Below are 25,668 nucleotides of genomic sequence, written 5' to 3'. Positions count from 1 at the left end.
CTTCCATATTGGATAGGTGTATACCAAATGCTTAGGTGTGAATGACAAGGGGGCATGTTTGTGTTTTTTGAGTCCTTGACCCAGCTCCCCATCAGATGTCTGTATGGTGTTTGAGGTTCTGGGTCATCATCTGCTGAAGTGGATCATCAAGTCTAACTACCAGGGCCTTCCTCTGCCCTGTGTCAAGAGCATCATTCGACAGGTAAAACAACACCTTATTCCTCACACAACATTGGGTGTGTTCCAGGTTGGGTGCATTCTTTTTAGCAAAAACAAACATTCTACGTAACTTTTACGTCGAAACAGTAATTGTTTTTTGGGGGGGGATTTCAGAGGGTTGAAAATTCTGGACACTATCCCAAAAGTTTCCCTGATTCTTGGAATCCTCCAACTGGAATTCTCCTTAATGTTGAAACCCTATGCAGCAGTGTTCTTACTGATGCTCTACCCTCCTATAGGTTCTCCAGGGGCTGGACTACCTCCACTCAAAGTGTAAGATCATCCACACGGACATCAAGCCAGAGAATATCTTGTTGACTGTTAACGAGCCCTACATTAGGAATATGGCTGCTGAAGCTACAGAGTGGCAGAGGACAGGAGCTCCACCCCCCTCTGGATCTGCAGGTACATACACACCACAAAGAAGTAGACACATGTATACATCCTACGATAGGAAGATGGCTGATGAGGCTACAGAGTGACAGAGGACAGGAGTGCCAGCCTCCTTTGTATCCACAGATGACTGACACTTCTCTCAACCAATTGGCAAACTGAATTAACATAGTGAACAGTTTAAGGAAGGTTTTATCAACATGAACATAACGTTACCATCCGGGCTTGGGATGGTGAATAATGGGATTGTAAAGCTAGAATCCTTCATTTTAAGCAATAAAGCAGTCACCCTGCCTCTGTTTTGGCACCCTCAGAGGGTCGGAAGAACCCGAGGCATGTGGTTTTCAGGGAAAAGACAGATGAGGCAAAGCCTGAACCAGATGCTTCCGGTTTCTTTTAACCCCGCACAGACGTTTCTTTTACGCCTGCTACGTTACATGCTGACCATACCGCTCGCGTTGCGTGCGCCAGCGTTGCAAAAATACATTGCCACATACATATTTGCACATGCATCAATCATTCATACAGAAATGTTTGCGGGCATCAACGAACGTCTGTGTAGCCAGGCGCTAAAATAGAACTTGTTTTTTTGGAGCATATACCCACGTGGGTGATTTGAAAGATAAACGAGGGCCACACTCCAGTCCAGTTGGTGGTGGTAATGCGCCTTAAAGTTAGTTTCTAACTTTCATATAAATTCCACAGAAGAAGAATGAACAAGGAGAAAAACGAACTAGGTTTCCCGTTTTTTATCTGTGGATTAATTGTCAGAGTAGAGAACACACGATTTTGCATGACTCAACATGGGCCAAACATTCTACAAAGATCCAGCAAAAATAGAGGGACCATATGCATTTCAGGTAAATATCAACCCAGGACAAATTAGCTAGCAACAACAAGCTAGCTAAATGTTCATGAATGTTTCATGTGTTTTTCCACCCGTCCCCAAATGAATATAGTTGGTTCAGTTGGTTTAAGTATTTTAGCCTGCTTGTCATGAACGTGTCTGGTGGGGATAGACAAAATCAACACCTGCACGCAAACACGTGTAGAGGCTGTTTGGTCAGCATGTTAGGTTAGTGTTTGGTAAAAAGCAGAGGGATGGGCCTGGAGAAATGTAGACTCTCAAATTAATAGACAGCTATGGATTAAAGGACTGACTATCCATTATATCAAAATTATAATCATGTAAGTGTTTGTTTAAATTTACATGATTCTACTCCAATGTTTGTAAACGATCTTGCATTTTCAGTTCTGATGAAGTACGACAGTTGAACTAAGCGCATGAGGCTTTCATAAGTTATATTCTTCAACAATCAGTGGGTATACAGTTAATTCGGAAAATATTCAGACCCCTTCCATTACAGCCTTAAGTTATTAAGTTTATTTCCTCATCAATCTACACACAATACCCCATAATGACAAAGCAAAAACAGGTTTTTGGACATTTCTTTAATGTATTAAAAATAACTGATACCTTATTTACATAAGCATTCTGCAGCTGAAAAACATCCCCACAGTATGATGCTGCCACCACCATGCTTCACTGTAGGGATGGTACCAGGTTTCCTCCCGATGTGATGCTTGGCATTCAGGCCAAAGAGTTTGATCTTGGTTTTATCAGACCAGAGAATCTTCTTTCTCATGGTCTGAGCGTCTTTAAGTGCCTTTTGGCAAACTCCAAGCGGGCAGTCATGTGCCTTTTACTGAGGAGTGGCTTCAGAGATGGTTGTCCTTCTGGAACGTTCTCCCATCTCCACAGAGGAACTCTGGAGCGCTGTCAGAGTGACCATTGGGTTCTTGGTCACCTCTCTGATCAAGACCCTTCTCCCTCGTTTGCTCCTTTTGGCCTGTGCGGCCAGCTCTAGGAAGAGTCTTGGTGGTTCCAAATTTCTTCCATTTAAGAGTGATGGAGGCCACTGTGTTCTTGGGAACCTTCAATGTTGCAGACATTTTTTGGTGCCCTCCCCCAGATCTGTGACACAATCCTGTCTCGGAGCTCTATGGACAATTCCTTCAATCTCATGGCTTGGTTTTTGCTCTGACGTGCACTGTCAACTGGGGGACCTTTTTATATAGACAGCCTTACCAAATCATGTCCAATCAATTGAATTTACCACAGGTGGACTCCAAGTTGTAGAAACATCTCAAGGATGACCAATGGAGTTGGATGCACCTGAGCTCAATTTCTTATGTAAAGTACTTATGTACTTATGTAAATAAGGTATGTTTTTTTTATTTATAATACATTTGCAAAAATTCAAAAAACGTGTTTTCACTTTGTCATTATGGGGTATTGTGTGTAGATTGCTGTGGAGAAAAAAAACGATATTTAATCTATTTTAGAATAAGGCTGTAATGTAACACAATGTGGAAAAAGTCAAGGAGTCTGATACCTTTCCGAATGCACTGTATATCGGGAGTTGTACCTGTTCACAAACGAGTCTGCCTTCTCCTTGGTTAGAATGGTCCCACTGGATCTTGTCTCCTCCCGTCTGCCTTCTAGTCTGAGTACCAGTCTCTTTAGCTAACATTCCACTCCTTGCCACTCCTTGTCATTGCAAAAGACTGGCCTTTCGGCAATCTCAACATTCAATATGCGCTGGATTTACAACGGAGTTGCTCATTAGTTGTTCAAATAAAAATTTTCCATGACATGTGGATCCTCAAAAATAACAACAAATGTGTAACAAAGTCAAAAACAAACATTAACACTATATACAAAAGTATCTGGACACCCCTTCAAATTAGTGGATTCGGCTATTTCAGCCACACCCATTGTTGGCAGGTGTATAATATCGAGCACACAGCCATGCGATCTCCATAGACAAACATTGGCATTAGAATGGCCTAACTGAATCAAATGAAATGTATTTATATAGCCCTTCGTACATCAGCTGATATCTCATAGTGCTGTACAGAAACTGAAGAGCTCAGTGACTTTCAACCTGGGCTCAACCCCATCGAACACCTTTGGGATCAATTGGAACACCGACTGCGAGCCAGGCCTAATTGCCCAACATCAGTACCCGACCTCAGAAATGCTCTTGTGGCTGAATGGAAGGTCCCCGCAGGAATATTCCAATATCTAGTGGAAAGTGTCCCAGAAGATTGGAGGCTGTTATAGCAGCAAAGGTGGCACCAAATCAATATTAATGCCCGTGGGAGAGCACTAGTAAGACAGTGACTCAGCCCACGTAATAGGGTCAGAGGCAGAGAATCCTAGTAGAGAGGGGAGCCGGCCAGGCAGCGACAGCAATGGTGGTTCTTCACTCCAGTGCCTTGCTGTTCACCTTCGCACCCCTGGGCGATAGTAATGGCGCCAGAGGGGATGGCTGCCGTTTTATGGGCTCTTAACCAACCGTGCTATTTTGTTTTTGTTTGCATTTTTTGTAACTTATTTTGTACATAATGTTGCTGCTACTGTCTCTTAAGACCCGAAAACAGCTTCTGGAAATCAGAACAGCGGTTACTCACCTTGAACGGGACGAATAATTTTTCTTTAATGAGTTGGACGAGAGGGATTTAGTCCAGACACCCGACGAGGCCCTCATCCCCGTCATTCGCAGGAGAAAGACGGAGATATCAAGGTGCCTTGTAAGGATCCGGCGACGAGTGGCTAATCTGCCTTTGCCATCGGTATTATTGGCCAACGTTTCATTGTTGGATAATAAAGTGGACGAACTACAAGCACGTATATCCTACCAACGGGACAATAAATACTGTAATATCTTATGTTTCACCGAGTTGTGGCTGAACGACGACATGAATAACATACAGCTGGCCCTCTGGTAAGACAAGGGGTGTCAGTCTATGTGTATCTGCAAACAACTGGTGCACGATATCTAAGGATGTCTCAAGGTTTTGCTCACCTGAGGTAGAGTATCTCATGACAAGCTGTAGACCACACTATCTATCAAGAGAGTTTATATTCTTCGTAGATGTCTATTTACCGCCACAAACCGATGCTGGCACTAAGACCACACTCAGTGAGCTGTATACGGCCATAAGCAAACAGGAAAACGCTCATCCAGAAGCAGCGCTCTTAGTGGCCGGAGACTTTAATGCAGGCAAACTTAAATCTGTTTTACCTAATTTCTACCTGCATGTTAAATGTGTGACCAGAGGGTAACAAACTCTAGACCACCTTTACTCCAGACACAGAGATGCGTACAAAGCTCTCCCTCGCCCTCCATTTGGCAAATTTGACTACAATTCTATCCTGATTCCTGCTTACAAACAAAAACTAAAGCGGGAAGCACCATTGACGTGGTCAGATGAAGCAGATGCTAAGCTACAGGACTGTTTTGCCTGCACAGACTGGAATATGTTCCGGGATTCTTCCGATGGCATTGAGGAGTACATCAAGTGCATCAATGACGTCGTCCCCACAGTGACTGTACGTACATACCCCAACCAGAAGCCATGGATTACATGCAACATCCGCACTGAGCTAAAGGGTAGAGCTGACACTTTCAAGGAGCGGGACTTTCGGACGCTTATAATACATCCTGCTATGCCCTCCAACGAACCATCAAACAGGCAAAGTGTCAATACAGGACTAAGATCGAATCGTAATACACCGGCTCCGACGCTTGTCGGATGTGGCAGGGCTTGCAAACCATTACAGACTACAAAGGGAAGCACAGCCGAGAGCTGCTCAGTGACTCGAGTCTACCAGACGAGCTAAATTACTTCTATGCTCGCTTCGAGGCTAGCAACACTGAAGCATGCATGAGAGCTTAAGCTGTTCCGGACGACTGTGTGATCACGCTCTCTGCAGCTGATGTGAGTAAGACCTTTAAACAGGTCAACATTCAGAATACATTCAGACGGTTTACCAGGACGTGTACTCCGAGCATGCGCTGACCAACTTCACTGACATTTTCAACCTTTCCCTGTCTGAGTCTGAATTACAAACATGTTTCAAGCAGACCACCATAGTCCCTGTGCCCAAGAACACTAAGGTAACCTGCCTGAATCACTACTGACCCGTAGCACTCACGTCTGTAGCCATGAAGTGCTTTGAAAGGCTGGTCGTGGCTCACATCAACACCATTATCCCAGAAACCCTAGACCCACCCAATTTGCATACCACCCCAACAGATCCACAGATGATGCCATCTCTATTGCACCCCACACTGCCCTTTCCCACCTGGATAAAAGGAACACTTATGTGAGAATGCTATTCATTGACTACAGCTCAGCGTTCTACACATTTACATTACATTTAAGTCATTTAGCAGACGCTCTTATCCAGAGCGACTTACAAATTGGTGCATTCACCTTATGATATCCAGTGGAACAACCACTTTACAATAGTGCATCTAAATCTTTTAAGGGGGGGGGGGGGTTAGAAGGATTACTTTATCCTATCCTAGGTATTCCTTAAAGAGGTGGGGTTTCAGGTGTCTCCGGAAGGTGGTGATTGACTCCGCTGTCCTGGCGTCGTGAGGGAGCTTGTTCCACCATTGGGGTGCCTGAGCAGCGAACAGTTTTGACTGGGCTGAGCGGGAACTGTGCTTCCTCAGAGGTAGGGGGGCCAGCAGGCCAGAGGTGGATGAACGCAGTGCCCTTGTTTGGGTGTAGGGCCTGATCAGAGCCTGAAGGTATGGAGGTGCCGTTCCCTTCACAGCTCCGTAGGCAATCACCATGGTCTTGTAGCGGATGCGAGCTTCAACTGGAAGCCAGTGGAGAGAGCGGAGGAGCGGGGTGACGTGAGAGAACTTGGGAAGGTTGAACACCAGACGGGCTGCGGCGTTCTGGATGAGTTGTAGGGATTTAATGGCACAGGCAGGGAGCCCAGCCAACAGCGAGTTGCAGTAATCCAGACGGGAGATGACAAGTGCCTGGATTAGGACCTGCGCCGCTTCCTGTGTGAGGCAGGGTCGTACTCTGCGAATGTTGTAGAGCATGAACCTACATAATCGGGTCACCGCCTTGATGTTAGTGGAGAACGACAGGGTGTTGTCCAGGATCACGCCAAGGTTCTTAGCACTCTGGGAGGAGGACACAAGGGAGTTGTCAACCCTGATGGCGAGATCATGGAACGGGCAGTCCTTCCCCGGGAGGAAGAGCAGCTCCGTCTTGCCGAGGTTCAGCTTGAGCTGGTGATCCGTCATCCACACTGATATGTCTGACAGACATGCAGAGCCGCCTGGTTATCAGAAGGGGGAAAGGAGAAGATTAATTGTGTGTCGTCTGCATAGCAATGATAGGAGAGGCCATGTGAGGATATGACAGAGCCAAGTGACTTGGTGTATAGCGAGAATAGGAGAGGGCCTAGAACAGAGCCCTGGGGGACACCAGTGGTGAGAGCGCATGGTGCGGAGACAGATTCTCGCCACGCCACCTGGTAGGAGCGACCTGTCAGGTAGGACGCAATCCAAGCGTGGGCCGCGCCGGAGATGCCCAACTCGGAGAGGGTGGAGAGGAGGATCTGATGGTTCACAGTATCAAAGGCAGCAGATAGGTCTAGAAGGATGAGAGCAGAGGAGAGAGAGTTAGCTTTAGCAGTGCGGAGAGCCTCCGTGACACAGAGAAGAGCAGTCTCAGTTGAATGCCCAGTCTTGAAACCTGACTGATTAGGATCAAGAAGGTCATTCTGAGAGAGATAGCAGGAGAGCTGGCCAAGGACGGCACGTTCAAGAGTTTTGGAGAGAAAAGAAAGAAGGGATACTGGTCTGTAGTTGTTGACATCGGAGGGATCGAGTGTAGGTTTTTTCAGAAGGGGTGCAACTCTCGCTCTCTTGAAGACGGAAGGGACATAGCCAGCGGTCAAGGATGAGTTGATGAGCGAGGTGAGGAAGGGGAGAAGGTCTCCGGAAATGGTCTGGAGAAGAGAGGAGGGGATAGGGTCAAGTGGGCAGGTTGTTGGGCGGCCGGCCGTCACAAGACGCGAGATTTCATCTGGAGAGAGAGGGGAGAAAGAGGTCAAAGCACAGGGTAGGGCAGTGTGAGCAGGACCAGCGGTGTCGTTTGACTTAGCAAACGAGGATCGGATATCGTCAACCTTCTTTTCAAAATGGTTGACGAAGTCATCCGCAGAGAGGGAGGAGGGGGGGGGGGGGGAGGATTTAGGAGGGAGGAGAAGGTAGCAAAGAGCTTCCTAGGGTTAGAGGCAGATGCTTGGAATTTAGAGTGGTAGAAAGTGGCTTTAGCAGCAGAGACAGAAGAGGACCATAGTGCCCTCAAATCTCATCACTAAGCTAAGGACCCTGGGACTAAACACCTCCCTCTGCAACTGGATCCTGGACTTCCTGACGGACCACCCCCAGGTGGTAAGGGTAGGTAACAACACATCCAACACAGGGGCCCCTCGGGTGTGTGCTCAGTCCCCGCCTGTACTCCCTCTTCAGTCATGACTGCACGGCCAGGCACGACTCCAACAACATTTAGTATGCCGACGACACAACAGTGTTAGGCCTGTTCACCAACAACGATGAGACAGCCTATAGGGAGGAGGTCAGAGACCTGACCATGTGGTGCCAGGATAACAACCTCTCCCTCAACGTGATCAAGACAAAGTAGATTATTGTGGACTACAGGAAAAGCAGGACCGAGCACTCCCCCGTTCTCTTCGACGGGGCTGTAGTGGGAGCTTCAAGTTCCTTGGCGTCCGCATCACCAACAAATGAACATGGTCCAAGCACACCAAGACAGTCGGGAAGAGGGCACGACAAAACCTATTCCCCCTCAGGAGGCTGAAAAGATTTAGCATGGGTCCTCAGATCCTCAAAAGGTTCTACAGCTGCACCATCGAGAGCATCCTGACTGGTTGCATCAATGCCTGGTATGGCAACTGCTTGGCCTCCAACCGCAAGGCACCACAGAGGGTAGTGTGTACGGCCCAGTACGTCACTGGCGCCAAGCTTCCTGTCATCCAGGACCTCTATACCAGGCGGTGTCAGAGGAAGGCCCTAAAAATTGTCAAGGACTCCAGCCACCCTAGTCATAGACTGTTCTCTCTGCTACCGCATGGCAAGCGGTACCGGAGCTCCAAGTCTAGGTCCAAGAGGCTTCTAAACAGCTTCTACCCCCAAGCCATAAGATTCCTGAACCTCTAATCAAATGGCTACCCATTCTATTTGCATTGCCCCCCTATTTTATGCTGCTGCTGCTCTGTTATCTATGTATAGTCACCTTAATAATTCTACCTACATGTACATCTTACCTCGACTAACCGGTGCCCCCGCACATTGACTCTGTACTGGTACCCCCTGTATATAGGCTCGCACTTGTTATTTTACTGCTGCTCTTTAATTATTTGTTACTTTTATTTATTTTCTTTTTTTTTAACTGCTCTGTTGGTTAAGGGCTTGTAAGTAAGCATTTCACTGTAAAGTCTACACCTGTTGTATTCGGCGCATGTGGCAAATAAAATTTGATTTGTGCCAGACTACACTCAATTGTAGGACCTACTGAAGAGATGAGTCTTCAGTAAAGACCTAAAGGTTGAGCCAGAGTCTGCGTCTCACATGGATAGGCAGACCATTCCATAAAAATGTAGATCTATAAAGCCCTGCATACAGCTGTTTGCTTAGAAGTTCTAGGGATAATACCATAGACAGACACTGTGCTACTGCTACTGTATGCTAATTACTGAGGCAGATTTGACATAATCCTATGCTGGTTTAGTCATTATCTAGCTGAGGATATGACAGTCGAATGTTCTTTCTCTTCTCTCTGCCTAGTGAGCACAGCCCCTGCGCCCAAACCAGTAAGTCTCTGTTTTTATGCATTTATAAAAGCATGATGTCTTTTTTTGAATGTGGTTGCTGCTACCAGGTATTGTATGGGGAGTGGGTGGCTCTCTGTTCACACTTATCAATGGAAAAGCAGTTTTACAAATGGTATAGTAGTCTAAGCCTTGAACTCTCTTCCCTTCTTCACTCCTCTCTTCATCCCCCCTCTCCTTACCCCTCCCCTCAGACGGCGAAGATGTCAAAGAACAAGAAGAAGAAGATGAAGAAGAAACAGCGGAAGCAGGCAGAGATGTTAGAGAAGAGGATTCAGGAGATGGAGGGAGCGCCGGAGGGAGGCGAGGAGGAGGGCGAAGAGGAGACTGAAGGGGCCACCACAGACGCCCCCCCGCCCACCTCCGTCACGCTACAGGGCATCGCTAATGGTGTCACAGCAGGTCAACAAACACCATGGTTTTACAGAACACATTTAATCCAGATTAAAATGATCCTGTGTTAAATTACGGACCACCATTTAGATTTTGTTCCTTTTCACCTTTTAAAAGAAACGGAAAGGCAAAACACGTGTTTGGGGAGATCAATTGGAGGCGCAGAATCGCTAATCTTGATTTACATAATGGCATGCAAGGTGATTTGTAGATCAGTGATTCTGGCATCCCGGCTACCATGTAGTGGATTTAAAACAATATTTGGACCAAATGTCATTGGACCAGGGTTGCTGATCAGTAGTGTGTTGACATATGTTTATGTGACTGACTGTCCTATCATCACTTAACCTCTGTCCCCTAGACCCAGCTCCAGATAAAACGGAGGAGGAGAGCAGGATGGAGGTGAACTGCAATGGCCACGCCCTCTCGGAGAGCCATGAGGTACAGAGGACCAACGAAGAGGAGGACCGACAGAACTCCAACAAACTTGACGCCGTAGCCCCTGACAGCGCCAGTACCCAGGGACGGGACTCGCCGGCCGACGCAGTTTACCCAGAATGCAACGGCAGAGGGCCCGGCGACCCTGGAACACACGATAAAGAAGGGAGAGGAAAGGAGGGCGAGACTGAGGAGTGTAAACAACCAGAGGAGGATGAGGAGGAGAGAAAAGACGAGGAGATGGAGACGGATGTGGTGCCTGTAAGAGAGGATGAAGAGGAGGAGGGCGAGAGGAACGGTTAGTGGAGGGGGAGAGGTGGCACTTTGCTGCGCACTTCATCAGGAGGGGAAACCTTATCGAATATTTGGATAGAATAAAGATCACGGAGTTCAGACATGTCTCTTTGAAATGTAGATTCAACTATCATTTCAGCTCTATTGCTCACATTTCTAGTTGCAATGTTCTGAACGGTTCACCTCACTGAAGACACTCGCGTTGATGGCGTAAGTGTTATTTGTAAATAGCTGTAATGTCTCTCTTTCTCTACTCTTTCTGAGGGCTCCTTATAATATCACCAACTCGGTACTTCTCTTTCAATCTTTTCCGTCTTCTTTCTCTTCCAGTTGACTCGGCAGAACTGACTTTTTCCGGATGGTGCAGCATCACACAACGCTCACATTTATAGATAAATATTGTTTTGTTCCTCTTCTTTTTCTCTCCACTTTCCACCCTCTTCTCTCTGTTTAGATAAAATAGCAGCAGGTAGTCTGTTGGTCAACCCTCTGGAACCTCTCAATGCAGACAAGATCCAGATCAAAATAGCTGACCTGGGGAATGCCTGCTGGGTGGTGAGTATAGTACAGCCATTTTTGAATTTTTGAAAATCTTATTTGGGCCCAAATCATCCTTCCTTGCTCGCTAGCTTGATCGTTAATCAGGACCGGATGTTGTGGAAGACCCACTTCTCATCCCGTCGACTCGAAATGACCAGATTATTAAATAAATATGACCAGATATGCGACAGCCAGCAAGGGTTTTACTACAGTCTGTTAGATATTGCTGCACTGTCGGGAACTAGAAGCACAAGCATTTCGCTACACTCGCAATAACCTCTGCTAACCATGTCTATGTGACCAATAAAATGTGATTTGACTTAAAGGCTTACACCAATACGAGTCATGTCAGATCAGTGATGCCTTCTCTTTCTCTCTCCATCTATCCCACTCTTTCTCCCTCTTTCTTTCTCTCTCGACCCCCCCCTCTATCCCTCTCTCTCCATCCCTCCTCTCCTCCTCAGCACAAGCACTTTACAGATGACATCCAAACTCGTCAGTACCGTTCTCTGGAGGTGCTGATGGGAGCCGGTTACGGGACGCCTGCTGATATCTGGAGCACTGCCGCAATGGTGGGTAGAGATAGGATAGAGGACACTCTCTCACACACACACACACCCCGACACACACTCCTCACGCTTGTCAGATCAACCCAAAACATGGCCTCGCCGGTCTGCCTCCGTGTTTCTGTCAGTAGGAACACGCAAGGAACGTCTCTGCACTTACCGACTACCACAGGTCTGGCTGTATGTTGACTTGGTCATGTAAAGAAAAATGTGGGTTACATCTCACAAGTACAACCACGTTTAATAAATAGTTTAGTTTCCCAAGGAGGTCCCCCAAGAATGTGAAACACCTTAGTCAATGTATAACTAGCCTCAGAAAATCTTGAACTAACTAGCCCAGCAGACAATGCTCTGATATGTATTTGTATTAAGCTGCGGGGCTTACTAGTCATCAGTCTATCCCCTGTCTGGTACAACTCTGCATTTCACACGTACAAACAAACGGGTGTGATCATTCTACAGTGGTCCCTGGAGCGTACGCTCAAACCCGGTGCGATTAGAACGCTTATTTGGAAGGTCTAGTTTCAATTGAGCTGCCCACGCTGTTTTTTTTTTCTCAAATTGAGATGGTTTGGGATGAGTTAGACCGCAGCGTGAAGGAAAGGCAGCCAACAAGTGCTCAGCATATGTGCCAAGAGTGTGCAAAGCTGTCATCAAGGCAAAGGGTGGCTACTTTCAAGAATCTCAAATATAAAATATATTTTGATTTAACCCTTTTTTTTGGTTACAACATGATTCCATATGTGTTATTTCATAGTTTTGATGTCTTCACTATTATTCTACAATGTAGAAAATAGTTATAATAAAGAAAAACCCTTGAATGATTAGTTGTGTCCAAACGTTTGTCTGGTACTGTAAATGTGACTGTCCCTTCTAGGCTTTTGAGCTGGCTACGGGAGACTACCTGTTTGAGCCTCACTCTGGGGAAGACTACTCTAGAGATGAAGGTATGTTCCCCTCCCTGTAAGGCACAAGATTGTGCCTTTTTTATAGTATCTCAAATATGTTAGACCTCAAGACACACTCACTCACATCCTATTGTGTAGATCCTGCTGCTGTGTCTGTGAGGATTCTGCAGACCTTCATCACAAATGAGATTGGCACCGTCTAATTTGTTTGTCGTCTTCCTCTCTTGCGTAGACCACATAGCGTTGATCATTGAGTTGTTGGGTAAAGTTCCTAAGAAGCTGATCCTGGCCGGAAAATACTCCAAGGAGTTCTTCACCAAGAAAGGTAAACAAACACCACACTAGAGTGGTATACTACAAACCAGGATCAATAAGTTAGCCAGCAAACTTTTTATTTTTTATTTTTTAGAAGGGTATACTTGAAATGGGAATGGTCAAATGAACTCAACAAACAAAAACATATCAGCGTTTAGCTTTGTTAATAAATGACAAAATCAACAGTTATTTCTGGTTGTTTATCAAAGTTAGCTGGCTAACGCATTGATTCTGCTTTGTAGTTTATCCCTCTGCTGTGTGTGTGTTTTCATAGTTATCATAGTTTTCGTGTGCGTGTCATAGCAGGTTTAACCTTTTCACGCGTACCAACAAACAACTGTGATCATTCTACAGTGGTCCCTGCAGCGTACGCTCAAACCCGGTGCGATTAGAAAGCTCATTTAGAACGTCCAGTTGCTATTGACACAACAGTCAGCATTGTAAGCTAGCCACGCTGTTTTCTCACCAACATTTTGCACAAACAAAGTCCTTGCGAAATGATGTGAAGTTCCCGGATGTGAAGTTTTATTTTTGGATGCAATGTTCAGACATTCACAGAAGTAGAGACATCATAACACAATCATCCAAATCGGAAAATGTAGGCTACATTAGTCCTAGCGCTAACTAACGTAATACAAGCGGTTATATTTAGATAACTCTCGGCTGTCAGAAAACACTATGAATTAGCTAATAGCAATTACTATTTATATGTCATCACGGGTGAGCTGATCATTGATCTACATATTTGAGTAAAACACTTTCTAGAAATCGAATGTAATCCGAAGATGGGTAGTTTGTGCTCGCCGCAATGTTTTGTTTTTTTTCAATCAAAGAGACAAGATGAGTTTGGTCCGTTTGCAGTAGGCATGTTGAAGGGGGTGTGTTGTCAACGACCATTCACTTCCGGAATTTTACCTTTCACCTCATTATAACATCTTTGGTCTGACAGGTGTTAACGTGACACCCAGAATGCATTGTATAATGTCAACAAACATGGCGCCACACATAGCTGGCAAATAGTTTAGCATTAGCTCATTAAAATCAGTACAACCTTCCAAAAAGTATTTTACACACGTCATAGGTGTCCATTACAATATATGCAATAATCGGAATGCATTATTTGTCACCAGTACTTGAAAACGCAAGTAAAACTGTAAATACATTGTTTCATACATACATGCCACACTAGAAATGCCAACACGCTATACAGAAAAAAAGGCAAGTACTTTGATGGGAACGCACACATATCCAAAGTCTGAATGTGCCAATTCGTGCAAGACTGCACAAATATCTGCATACTGATCTGCGGAAACATTGGAAGTGCTTGGGCTCTCCTCGAAGAGAGAAGTTTGTCCGGCTCAGTAAAGCCTCAAACATAAATTGTCTGCAATGCTGAAATGGGCTATGTGAATTAATGAGGCGGAACACACCTACATTCAGACTGTTAGAAAATCATTTGAAATTGGCAAGTTGAAACATAGCCTATAGATATTTAGCAGGCAGCACGCGTTAACTGTCTTGTTGCGCAACAATCACATTTTGGAAAAGTGAGTGCATTCTGACATTACGTGCATAAAACAACTCACGCTGGGGGTGACCGTTGGAGATTTTTGTTACTCACGTGTGAAAAGGTTAAAGTTGAGCCTTGTCTAAAAGTGTGGGTGTTTTTTTTTTTTTTTTCACATGTAAACTAAACTGTCTTGGGAATGTGTGTGTAGTTAACTTTCTCCCTCCCTCCCTCCCTAGGTGACCTGAGGCACATTACCAAGCTGAAACCGTGGGGTCTGTTGGAGGTGCTGGTGGAGAAGTATGAGTGGTCTAAAGAGGAGGCAGCTACCTTTGCTAGCTTCCTTTTCCCAATGTTGGACCTGGTACCAGAGAAGAGAGCTACGGCTGCAGAGTGCCTCCGACACGCATGGATCGCCCCCTAGAGGAGCCACAGCACTACTACAGACAACAAGCAGCTCATACAGTACACACATGCATACATACATGAACATATGTACATATACACACACAAACATACATATGTACTCGCAAGCATTCACACACACACATATAAATACACACTAAGAGGAAGCCGTTGCCAGCACCATGCCTGCGTTGCCTCCCTAGTTGCTCAACACACGCACAAACCACACTAGACTGGCTACTGAAGCCCTACTGGTGGCCTTCATAGAAAACACTGGTTCCAGATAAATAAACACAAGGAAGCCCGATCCAGCAGCACTATATCTATTTATGTCTCTCTCTTTTACTTTGTTTCTTTTTGGTACTGACTGGATATGACTTGAGTATCTGATCTCTTTTTCTTTATTTACTCATGTTTTTCTCTGTGCCAATGATGACGCCTCTAACAAGTTTCATTCAGAGTTTCTCTTTTGTTTTTGTTTCTTTGTTTGGCAGATGTGCAGAGTTAAGATCAAACCTCAGACTTCCAGTGGACAATTTCAAGACCAATCCAATCATATCTACAAAACACCCACTGTACCACTATACTAGCACATCCGAATGGTTGTTATTTTATATACAGTATTGATAGAGGTTAGTTTGAGTCTTTTCCTTCAATAACAAAGCATATTTACAATGTGTGTAGGATTGTGGGGAAGAGTAGCTACCTAGAAAGTAATGAAAAGATTCTAAGGATTCTCCATGGAAGTATTCCTGAACTGACGGAATGCAATGGAACTTGTTCTGTGTCATCATCCCTGTCCTATCCTTCCTTGTCTCATTCCAAGCGGCAGTTTTGGAATGGCACTTACCACAGTGTGGAGATAGTACCATCATACTCTGTCCCGCGTTTCATTTATTACCTTCTGTTACCTGCATTGATCCACAGACCATGACTAGACCAATGCTACTGAATAACCATGTTTCAAACTAGCCAGCAGATTCCGACCTTACCATTACGCTTGTTTACACTAAGCTGCACTGGGGTCGGAATGCAATCACGGTTAGATTTAGACACCGCGGAGCCGGCGCGCCGTCTAAAACGTTCCTCAATGCAGCGATGGGATGTGCCACTGTACTCCAAATTGTACTTCAATTCAAACTGCCCTTTTCCTTCCTCATCCGAGCTAGCAGTAGGCACAGCAGCCATTATGGAATGGCACGTTGCGTTGAACAACAAAGAGGCTGATTGGCTGACACTGCCATTCCAAAATGGTGGCGGTGGCTACTGCTCGCTAGCATGAGGATGAAAAGGCATTTTTCTAGTAAAACTAGCAGTATTTCAATCTTGTTGTATCAGTTTGGATATAGGTAAACTTTTCAGTACAGTGTTACATCCAAGGATGTGTATATAAAACCTGGATTGCTGATGCTATGTATTGGCCAATGAGTGGCTTTGAAGCAACCGGTCGACCATATTGGCACTCCCTAGAAGAGGCAGTCCTTCATAGGAATTAATGGATTTCCACAGTATTTCAATTAAATTAAAGGACAAAATGACCTGTATTTAAATATTTTTGTAGTGGGGACAGTAACAATTTAAAAGTATGCATTAAGGTGTCTAGCAGAATAAACTTGGTAAAAGCAGACGTCAATGTAGACATTAATAAAGGCATTTTTATAGCTTCCAAAATATTTTTTACAATGGTGAGGGAAGGCTAAGATGATGACACGGTGGCTTCAAAACAGTGCCCCCTGTAAGTCATCTAGTGTGTGTGTGTATATATAAATCATTGGGAACATCCCATCCCTGCATTGAGAAGTTTTCCAGCCCATATCTCGCTGCGGCTCTGTTGTCTTAATCTAACCATGGTTGTGTTCCGATCCCGGTGCAGCTCAGTGTAAACAAGCGTAACAGGGTCAGAATCTGCTGGCTAGTTTCATACCTCTCCTGTGGTGTTTAAGGTTCTAGATAAGGTTTGCCTCTGAGAAAAGAATGCTCTTTTTTTTTGCTAGATGGTGTGATACAAGATCGTGAGAATTTTCCCGTTTCAGAAAAATGATCAGAATCAGAATAATTCTGTATTTGATTCCAGAACAGATTTAGAAAAAAAGGGCGTTGGAACAGGGTGCCATTTTAGGCGCACACCATATCTGAACCCCTATCTTGTACATATCTGTACCAAAGAGTTGGCCTTGTCTCTCTGAACTTCTGTTTGGAGCTTCTGTTTGAACTGTGTATATTATGAAGGAGGGGAAGCTCTGCCTGTGTCCCAAATGGCACCCTATTATGTATTTAGTGCCCTATTTATGACTAGAGCCCATTTAGGCTCTGGTCAAAAGTAATGCACTATATAGGGAATAGGGTGCCTTTTGGAATACACACTCTGCTAAGGTGCAAATGTTTGAATGAGTCGTTATGAGATCGATTGATGCCTTGAGATGCATTTGCTAGTTTTTTTGCTGCGTTTTTAAAGCTTATTTTCATACTGACATTGCCCCCCTTGCAGGGTACGACTGTTTTAAATGCATCAAAGAGAGAGAAATGTATAATCGTGGATTGTAATAAAGAATGATGCCGCTGTTATAATGCTTTGAAAGGGTGCCCTCCCCGATCCCATTGGTTGCTCTTTTTCTACAAGCCCCTCTCCTCCCTCCTTCGTTCTCAATGCGCTCTTTCCCTGACCTCTCCTTGCCTTTCATCCTCATCTGCCTCCCCCTCTCCTGACCTCCCTCTCTGCATTTGATTGTCCACTGCTAAACTAAGCATTTTCTGTAGTTGAATAAACATTTAGATTTTGAAAATGGCTGACTTGTACTTGTTGGGAGGCTGTGCAGTATATTCTATACTCCAGTAAAGCAAGGTCAGGGTATATTCATATGGAACATTTATTATCACTTATTATCAGCGTTCATGTATTATTGTAAAGTGATGCACTAAAGTGGAGTTGATATTGCCTTTTAACTAGCTGGGCTTTATTTCCACAACACCACCACCTCACAGGTCCTTCTGTCGTGTTGTATGAAGTACGTCTGTCTTCTGTGGTTGATAATGAGCTCAGGCTTCCTCTGAAACAGAGAGAGAAAGAGGTAAGACTCTTGTTGTACTATTGGAGCATTATTTTCCAACAGATGGCGCCACTCCTACTTATCCAAACTAAATGGATGCCCTTCAACCGATCGCTGCCCGCACCCGCCCGCCTGTCTAGCATCACTACTCTGGCTGGTTCTGACTTAGAATATGTGGACAACTACAAATACCTAGGTGTCTGGCTAGACTGTAAACTCACCTTCCAGACTCACATTAAGCATCTCCAATCCAAAATTATATCTAGAATCGGCTTCCTATTTCACAACAAAGCCTCCTTCACTCATGCCGCCAAACATACCCTCGTAAAACTGACTATCCTACCAATCCTTGACTTTGGCGATGTCATTTACAAAATAGCCTCCAACATTCTACTCAGCAAATTTGAGGTAGTCTATCACAGTGCCATCTGTTTTGTCACCAAATCCCCATATACTACCCATCACTGCAACCTGTGTGCTCTCATTGGCTGGCCCTCACTTCATTTGTTGTCAAACCCACTGGCTCCAGGTCATCTATAAGTCTTTACTAGGTAAAGCCCCGCCTTATCTCAGCTCACAGTTCACCATCGCAACACCCACCCGTAGCACGCGCTCCAGCAGGTATATTTCACTGGTCATCCCCAAAGCCAACTCCTCCTTTGGCCGCCTTTCCTTCCAGTTCTCTGCTGCCAATGACTGGAACGAATTGCAAAAATCACTGAAGCTGGAGACTCGTATCTCCCTCACTAGCTTTAAGCACCAGCTGTCAGAGCAGCTTACCGATCATTGCACTTGTACACAGCCCATCTGTAAATAGCCCACCCAACTACCTCATCCCCATAATGTTATTTATTTTTTTGCTCCTTTGCACACCAGTATCTCTACTTGCACATGCATCTTCTACACATCACTCCAGTGTTTAATAGCTAAATTGTAATTATTTTGCCACTATTGCCTATTTATTGCCTTACCTCACTAATCTTACTATATTTGCACACACTACATATATTTTTATATTGTGTTATTGACTGTATGTTTGTTTATCCCATGTGTAGCTCTGTTGTTTGTGTCGCACTGCTTTGCTTTATCTTGGCCAGGTCGCAGTTGTAAATGAGAACTTGTTCTCAACTGGCCTACTTGGTTAAATAAAAAAAATACCTCAACTGACAGACGGTGCAGGCGGAATCTTCACACTATCTGATGTAAGACAATGGCCTTTTCTCATTTGGATAGAAGTCTGTCCTCCACCCTCTCTCCTCCATGACCCGGATACCAATAAGTGGTCGAGGAGTGTGTTGAGTCATTAGCAGGCAAATGGAAGATGGTCCTACCCTCTAGCCTCCTTTTGGCAAGGAAGCACTAGTGATTCCTATCTGAGTCCTTCGCGGAAGAGTTCTGAAATCTGCCATACCCCCATTGAATCAGCTATTGTTTTCTTAAAGGAGAAAAGCATGCAAACATTTAAATGATATGCTACTTATGCTTATCTATAAAATGTAGTGCTGAGCGATTAACCATCATTTGTTTTTAAACTGCTAATTGAGGACTTTGGATTATTCATTTAATTTGGGTTTATTCTGGGAGCACATTGCACAGTTTCTTTAACACATGCTAAGTTAGGTTACTATGGGGCAGACATGGAGAGGGAGAGAAGAGACTGAAGAATGTAGGATCGAGAGGTATAGAGGGCAGTTGCTACGCAAGGTAATGTACACAGACAGTGCATTCAGAAAGTATTCAGACCGCTTGACTTTTTCCACATTTATTTTTACATTACAGCCTTTTTCAACAATGGATTAAGTATTTCCCCCCCCTCAATCTACACACAATACCCCATAATGATCTTGGGAGAAGGGCCTTGGTCAGGAAGGTGACCAAGAACCCAATGGTCACTCTGACAGCTCCAGAGTAACTCTCTGAAAATGGGACAACCTTCCAGAAGGACAACCATCTCTGCAGCACTCCACCAATAAAGACCTTTATGGTAGAGTGGCCAGACGGAAGCCATTCCTCAGTAAAAGGCACATGACAGCCCGCTTGGAGTTTGCCAAATGGCACCTACATGACTGACCATGATGAAACGAAGATTGAACTCTTAGGCCTGAATGCCAAGCGTCACATCTGGAGGAAACCTGGCACCATCCCTACGGTGAAGCATGGTGGTGGCAGCATGGTGTGGGGATAGCTGTGCAGAGACGCTCCCCATCCAACCTGACAGAGCTTGAGAGGATCTGCAGAGAAGAATGGGAGAAACTCCCCAAATACAGGTGTGCCAAGCTTGTAGCGTCATACCCAAGAATACTCAAGGCTGTAATCGCTCCCAAAGGTGTTTCAACAGCATACTGAGTAAAGGGTCTGAATACTTATGTAAATGTGATATTTTATTTTGTATACATTTGCAAACATTTCTAAAAACCTGTTTTTGCTCTGTCATTATGGGGTATTGTGTGTAGATTGAGGGATTCGGCCATTTCAGCCACATCCATTGCTGACAGGCGTATACAGCCATGCAATCTCCATAGACGAACATTAGCAGTAGAATGGCCTTACTGAAGAGCTCAGGGACTTTCAACGTGGCACTATCCTAGGATGCCACCTTTCCAAAAAGTCAGTTTGTAAAATGTCTGCCGTGCTGGAGCTGCCCCAGTCAACTGTTATTGTGAAGTAGAAACATCTAGGAGCAACAACGGCTCAGCTGTGAAGTGGTAGGCCACACAAGCTCACAGAACGGGACCGCTGAAGCGAGTAGCGTATAAAAATGAATTGTCTTCGGTTGTGACGGTCACTAACTTGTTCTAAACTGCCTGTGGAAGCAACTGTCAGCACAAGAACTGTTTGTCGGGAGGATAATGAAATGGGATTCTGTGCTTCCAACTTTGTGGCAAAAGTTTAGGGAAGGCCCTTTCCTTTTTCAACATGACAATGCCCCATGCACAAAGCGAGATCCATACAGAAATGGTTTGTCAAGATCGGTGTGGAAGAAATTGACTGGCCTGCACAGAGCCCTGACCTCAACCCCATCAAACACCTTTGGGATGATTTGGAACGCCGACTGCGAGCCAGGCCTAATCACCCAACATCAGTGCCCAACCTCACGAATGCTCGAGGCTGAATGGAAGCAAGTCCACGCAGCACTGTTTCAACATCTAGTGGAAAGCCTTCCCAGAAGAGTAGACACTGTTTCACAGCAAAGGGGGGACCAACCCCATATTAATGCCCATGATTTTGGAATGATGTGTTTGACGAGCAGGTGTCCACATACTTTTGGTCATGTAGTGTATCTCTACCAGTATGCCTTATTTACTTTGAAGAACTACTAAAATAGTTATTTAGGCAGCAGCTCTAGAGATGAGAGGATGACATGGAATGAAATAATAGTAATCAAACAAAATGTAATATGCACAACTGAAATATTTTACTGAAGTGATAAGCAGTAATGGGCAGTCACTACCATCATGGGACTTGTATTAATTGTTTTATTCTGTGTTACAGCATTCAGCCCACATAATAATGCATAGTGTATTTAAAGATGCACTATGCAGAAATCGTTCCGTCATTTCCTGGTTGATAAAATTCTAATATTTCATTTTGCAACAAAACCAGCAAGTATAGTGTAGAGAATCATTGTACTATCTAAACCGCTGTGAAATATATTTTCCATAACCAAACGTATTGTATTTTCAGCTGTTTGAAGTTGGTGTACAAAACCGAAAGTAAAATACACAAAAATGGAACTTAAGAACGGGAATTCTAGAAATAGTGCACATAGACCAGATCTACAGCTTTTTAGACTTGCTTTCAATGAGAACAACAGATCTATAAAAGTTACATACTCCAGGTTTAATGTTTAAGAAAGAAAATAATCAAACCACAATAACATCAAACATATTGCTCAGTACCAGGCACATGCACAGAGAGGGCTCCACCTGTGCAGAGCACATGCCCCTTTACCCTTCCAGTCTCCTTTACGGTGGTGGCCCTAAAAATATATTTTTTATGAATGTTTTGTAGTTCTGAACCCACTTCCCCGCAAGTGATTAAATTCTCCTCTATGCTTCAGAACCATAAAGTTGTATGTCTTGATTGTTAATCAATGACTGTCACGTCCTGACCAGTATATAAGGGGTTATTGGTTATTGTAGTTTGGTCAGGACGTGGCAGGGGGTATTTGTTTGATGTGGTTCAGGGTTTAATGGGATATGTATTTATGTAAGAGGGGTGTTTTGATTTATGTGTTCCGGGGTTTTTGGGTAATGTTCTTGTTTAGTATTTCTATGGTTTTCTATGTTGTGTATTTCTTTGTGTTGGCCTGGTATGGCTCTCAATCAGGAACAGCTGTACATCGTTGTTGCTGATTGAGAGTCATACTTAGGTAGCCCTGTTTCACCTGTCCGTGTGTGTGTGTGTGTGTGTGTGTGTGTGTGTGTGTGTGTGTGTGTGTGTGTGTGTGTGTGTGTGTGTGTGTGTGTGTGTGTGTGTGTGTGTGTGTGTGTGTGTGTGTGTGTGTGTGTGTGTGTGTGGGCCTGCAATCCTGTTCGTGCGATCATTTTGTTTAATTTTGTGTTCAATAAAAGTCACTATGAGCACTTGACCCACTGCGCCTTGGTCCACTTTGTTGGCGTGCAAAGGCGGCCATGCATATCCAGATTAGTGACCAGAAAGAACTCGTTTCATTTCATCCAGTTTTGCCTGGCAAAAACTAAGTAGGCCTACATTTATCATCCATATTAAATACAGTTTAGCAATCTACTACCGGCTCATCTTTGCCCAAACCATAATAGGCTACCTGGCAATTTGATTGATCATTTTCATATTTCAAATCGGCCTAGTTTCAGTGGCCACTAGCTATGTCTTAAGCAGCTGTAACATCGCACTGCCTTCAATATTATGGGGTGAAGATGTAATATTCTGGCCAATTTATTACGATATTTGTGAGGAAGAACAGGGCTACACTGCAGGCAGGCTGCCCTCCAAAGTGATGGTGCATTGCAGACAGAACATGCTTTCCCACCGATCTGGCAACTGCCTCTACAAGTAGGCCGTATGATTTTGCTTAATCTGGACTCCAGTGAAGTGACGTGATACACAGTTTATTAGGTACATCCATCTAGTACCAGGTAGGACCCCCTTTGCCTCCAGAACAGCCTGAATTATTCAAAAAAATGTAGAACTAAGAACAGATATAGCCCTTGGTTCACCCCAGACTTGACTGCCCTTGACCAGCACAAAAACTGTGGCGTTCTGCATTGGCATCGAATAGCCCCCACGACATGCAACTTTTCAGGGAAGTCAGGAACCAATATACTCAGTCAGTTAGGAAAGCTAAGGCTAGCTTTTTCAAACAGAAATTTGCATCCTGTAGCACTAATTCCAAAAAGTTTTGGGACACTAAAGTCCATGGAGAATAAGAGCACCTCCTCCCAGTTGCCCACTGCACTGAGGATAGGAAACGCTGTCACCACCGATAAATCTACAATAATCGATCATTTCAATAAGCATTTTTCCACGGCTGGCCATGCTTTCCACCTGGCTACCCCTACCCCGGCCAACATTTCAGCACTCTCTGCAGCAGAATATATATATATATGGACGAGCAATATCACAGCAGCATAGACTAAGATACAGTAGAATATAATACAGTATATACATATGAGATGAGTAATGCAAGATATGTAAACATTATTAAAGTGACTAGTGTGCCATTTATTTAAGTGGCCAATGATTTCAAGTCTGTATGTAGGCAGCAGTCTCTGTGTTAGTGATGGCTGTTTAACAGTCTGATGGCCTTGAGATAGAAGCTGTTTTTCAGTCTCTCTGTCCCAGCTTTGATGCACCTGTACTGACCTCGCCTTCTGGATGGTAGTGGGATGAACAGGCAGTGGCTCGGGTGTTTGTTGTCCTTGATGATCTTTTTGGCCTTCGGGTGACATCGGATGCTGTAGGTGTCCAGGAGGGCAGGTAGTTTGCCCCCGGTGATGCATTGTGTAGACCGCACCACCCTCTGGAAAGCCCTGCGGATGTGGGCGGTATGCAGTTGCCATACCAGGCGGTGATACAGCCCGACAGGATGCTCTCTATTGTGCATCTGTAAAAGTTTGTGAGGGTTTTAGGTGTCAAGCCAAATCTCTTCAGCCTCCTGAGGTTGAAGAGGCGCTGTTGCGCTTTCTTCACCACAGTGTCTGTGTGGGTAGACCATTTCATTTTGTCAGTGATGTGTACGTCGAGGAACTTGAAGCTTTCCACCTTCTCCACTGCGGTCCCGTGGAGTGGGGGGGTGCTCCCTTTGCTGTTTCCTGAAGTCCACGATCCTCTGTTTTGTTGACGTTGAGTGAGTGGTTATATTCCTGGCACCACACTCCCAGTGCTACGGGGCAATAGTAATTTTGTTCAGTTACCTTTGCTTTCTTGGGTACAGGAACAATGGTGGCCAACTTGAAGCATGTGGGGACAGCTGACTGGGATAGGGAGATATTGAATATGCCAGCTGGTCTGCGCATGTTCTGAGGACACGACGTGGCTGGTTTTCCTTTTGTAGTCCAGTCACACACATTTCCTAGGTGGCACACTGAATTGTGGGAATTTACCTGTAAACAACAGGGTTGTGAACAGTTTGAAGTTGCATGCGTTGCGACCTTTTGCCACCTAGGAAATTTGTGTGACCGGTCCTTCTCAAATAGTACACCATAGACATAATTTACACGCACACAGAGAAGTCAGCTCAGACAGATCCAGCTCAGAGCCATCAGCAGCATATTTTAATTTAGAACGGAAAATGTATGTTTATTCAGCTAATGTTAGTGCGTCGAATCGTAATCCAACCAATCCAAATTTTGCGAGGCTTGCTGCATCGCCAAAGAGGGAGGTAAAAATAAGCTCACTAAACTTCTAATTGGTCAAAACCATTTGATTTTGAGATGGGTGAAATCCAAGGGTGTGCTATATATTCATTGGCTATGTCATAGCTCATTTGTAAATTATAAATATTCATACATTTCTGGCGCAAACAGTTAATCTGCAAAAATGATAAGTTAATTAGTGGGTGAGAACCAAAGTGTACACTACCTCCAAAGCTACACTACCTCCCCTTAATCTGGTAGTGGGGTGGTAGATGCCTAGTCTCCCTTATGGCTCAGATCAGGTGCCTACATAGTAGACATACATCATTTGCACACGCACACACCTCACAGTACATAATTTACGCACACCACACACCTTACAGTACATCATTTATGCACACACACTTTACAGTACATAATTTACGCACACACACCCTACAGTACATCATTTACACACACACACACACACCCTACAGTACATCATTTACACACACACACACACACACACCTTACAGTACATCATTTACACACACACACGCACACACACACCCTACAGTACATCATTTACACATACACGCACACACACCTTACAGTACATCATTTACACACAAGTCAGATCCAGCTCATGATCTCCATCAGCACCAGATTTTAATTTAGAATGGAAAATAAATGTGTTTATGCAACAAAAATCGTACCAACTCATTTCAAACTAAAACGTATCGCCCTGTATCGTATCGGAGCCCATGTATCTGGATACGTATCAAATGGTCTTGAAAGGCAGAAAATGCACATCCCTAGGAGTGGTACATGTGGTTATTACACACTAGTTAGTGGTATAGAGTTGTTATTACATACTGGTATAAGGGGTTATTTAAGTCACACTGAGACCAATGTCTCTTTCACAGATGAGCCCTGTATACACATCAATATTCACATCGATACACAAAAAGAAAAACACAATCATAGGTCCTCAATCAGCCTTCTGAAATTCCCTAGAGGCACAAATTCATCCATTTTTAGACAGCCTTGGAGATCATTCCACAACTAAGGTGCAAAAAAACTAAAAGCAG

At 44.5% G+C, this 25,668-nt stretch overlaps 1 protein-coding gene across 2 annotated transcripts in view; it reads left to right on the top strand.

Annotated features, from left to right (window-relative positions):
* LOC106582688 (SRSF protein kinase 1) overlaps nucleotides 1-17,498 on the top strand; it is a 59,125-nt gene extending 41,627 nt beyond the window's left edge. The window contains exons 6-16 of one of the 2 annotated variants that reach the window (XM_014165989.3): nucleotides 96-202; nucleotides 459-624; nucleotides 9,306-9,331; nucleotides 9,544-9,751; nucleotides 10,104-10,478; nucleotides 10,929-11,029; nucleotides 11,479-11,586; nucleotides 12,458-12,527; nucleotides 12,721-12,813; nucleotides 14,550-14,775; nucleotides 15,210-17,498. In XM_014165989.3, coding sequence (XP_014021464.2) covers nucleotides 96-202; nucleotides 459-624; nucleotides 9,306-9,331; nucleotides 9,544-9,751; nucleotides 10,104-10,478; nucleotides 10,929-11,029; nucleotides 11,479-11,586; nucleotides 12,458-12,527; nucleotides 12,721-12,813; nucleotides 14,550-14,734 — 1,439 coding nt within the window. In that variant the 3' untranslated portion in view covers nucleotides 14,735-14,775; nucleotides 15,210-17,498. Of the gene's footprint in view, nucleotides 1-95; nucleotides 203-458; nucleotides 625-9,305; nucleotides 9,332-9,543; nucleotides 9,752-10,103; nucleotides 10,479-10,928; nucleotides 11,030-11,478; nucleotides 11,587-12,457; nucleotides 12,528-12,720; nucleotides 12,814-14,549 lie in introns of both variants that reach the window. The other variant, XM_045705812.2, reaches the window with a different exon arrangement.
* Nucleotides 17,499-25,668: the final 8,170 nt, after the last annotated feature.

Source organism: Salmo salar, chromosome 22, assembly GCF_965601325.2.
Source record: "Salmo salar chromosome 22, fSalSal1, whole genome shotgun sequence".
Lineage (NCBI taxonomy): Eukaryota > Metazoa > Chordata > Actinopteri > Salmoniformes > Salmonidae > Salmo > Salmo salar.
The sequence above is the reverse complement of the archived record's forward strand: the minus strand, read 5'-3'. Positions and strand labels throughout refer to the sequence as shown.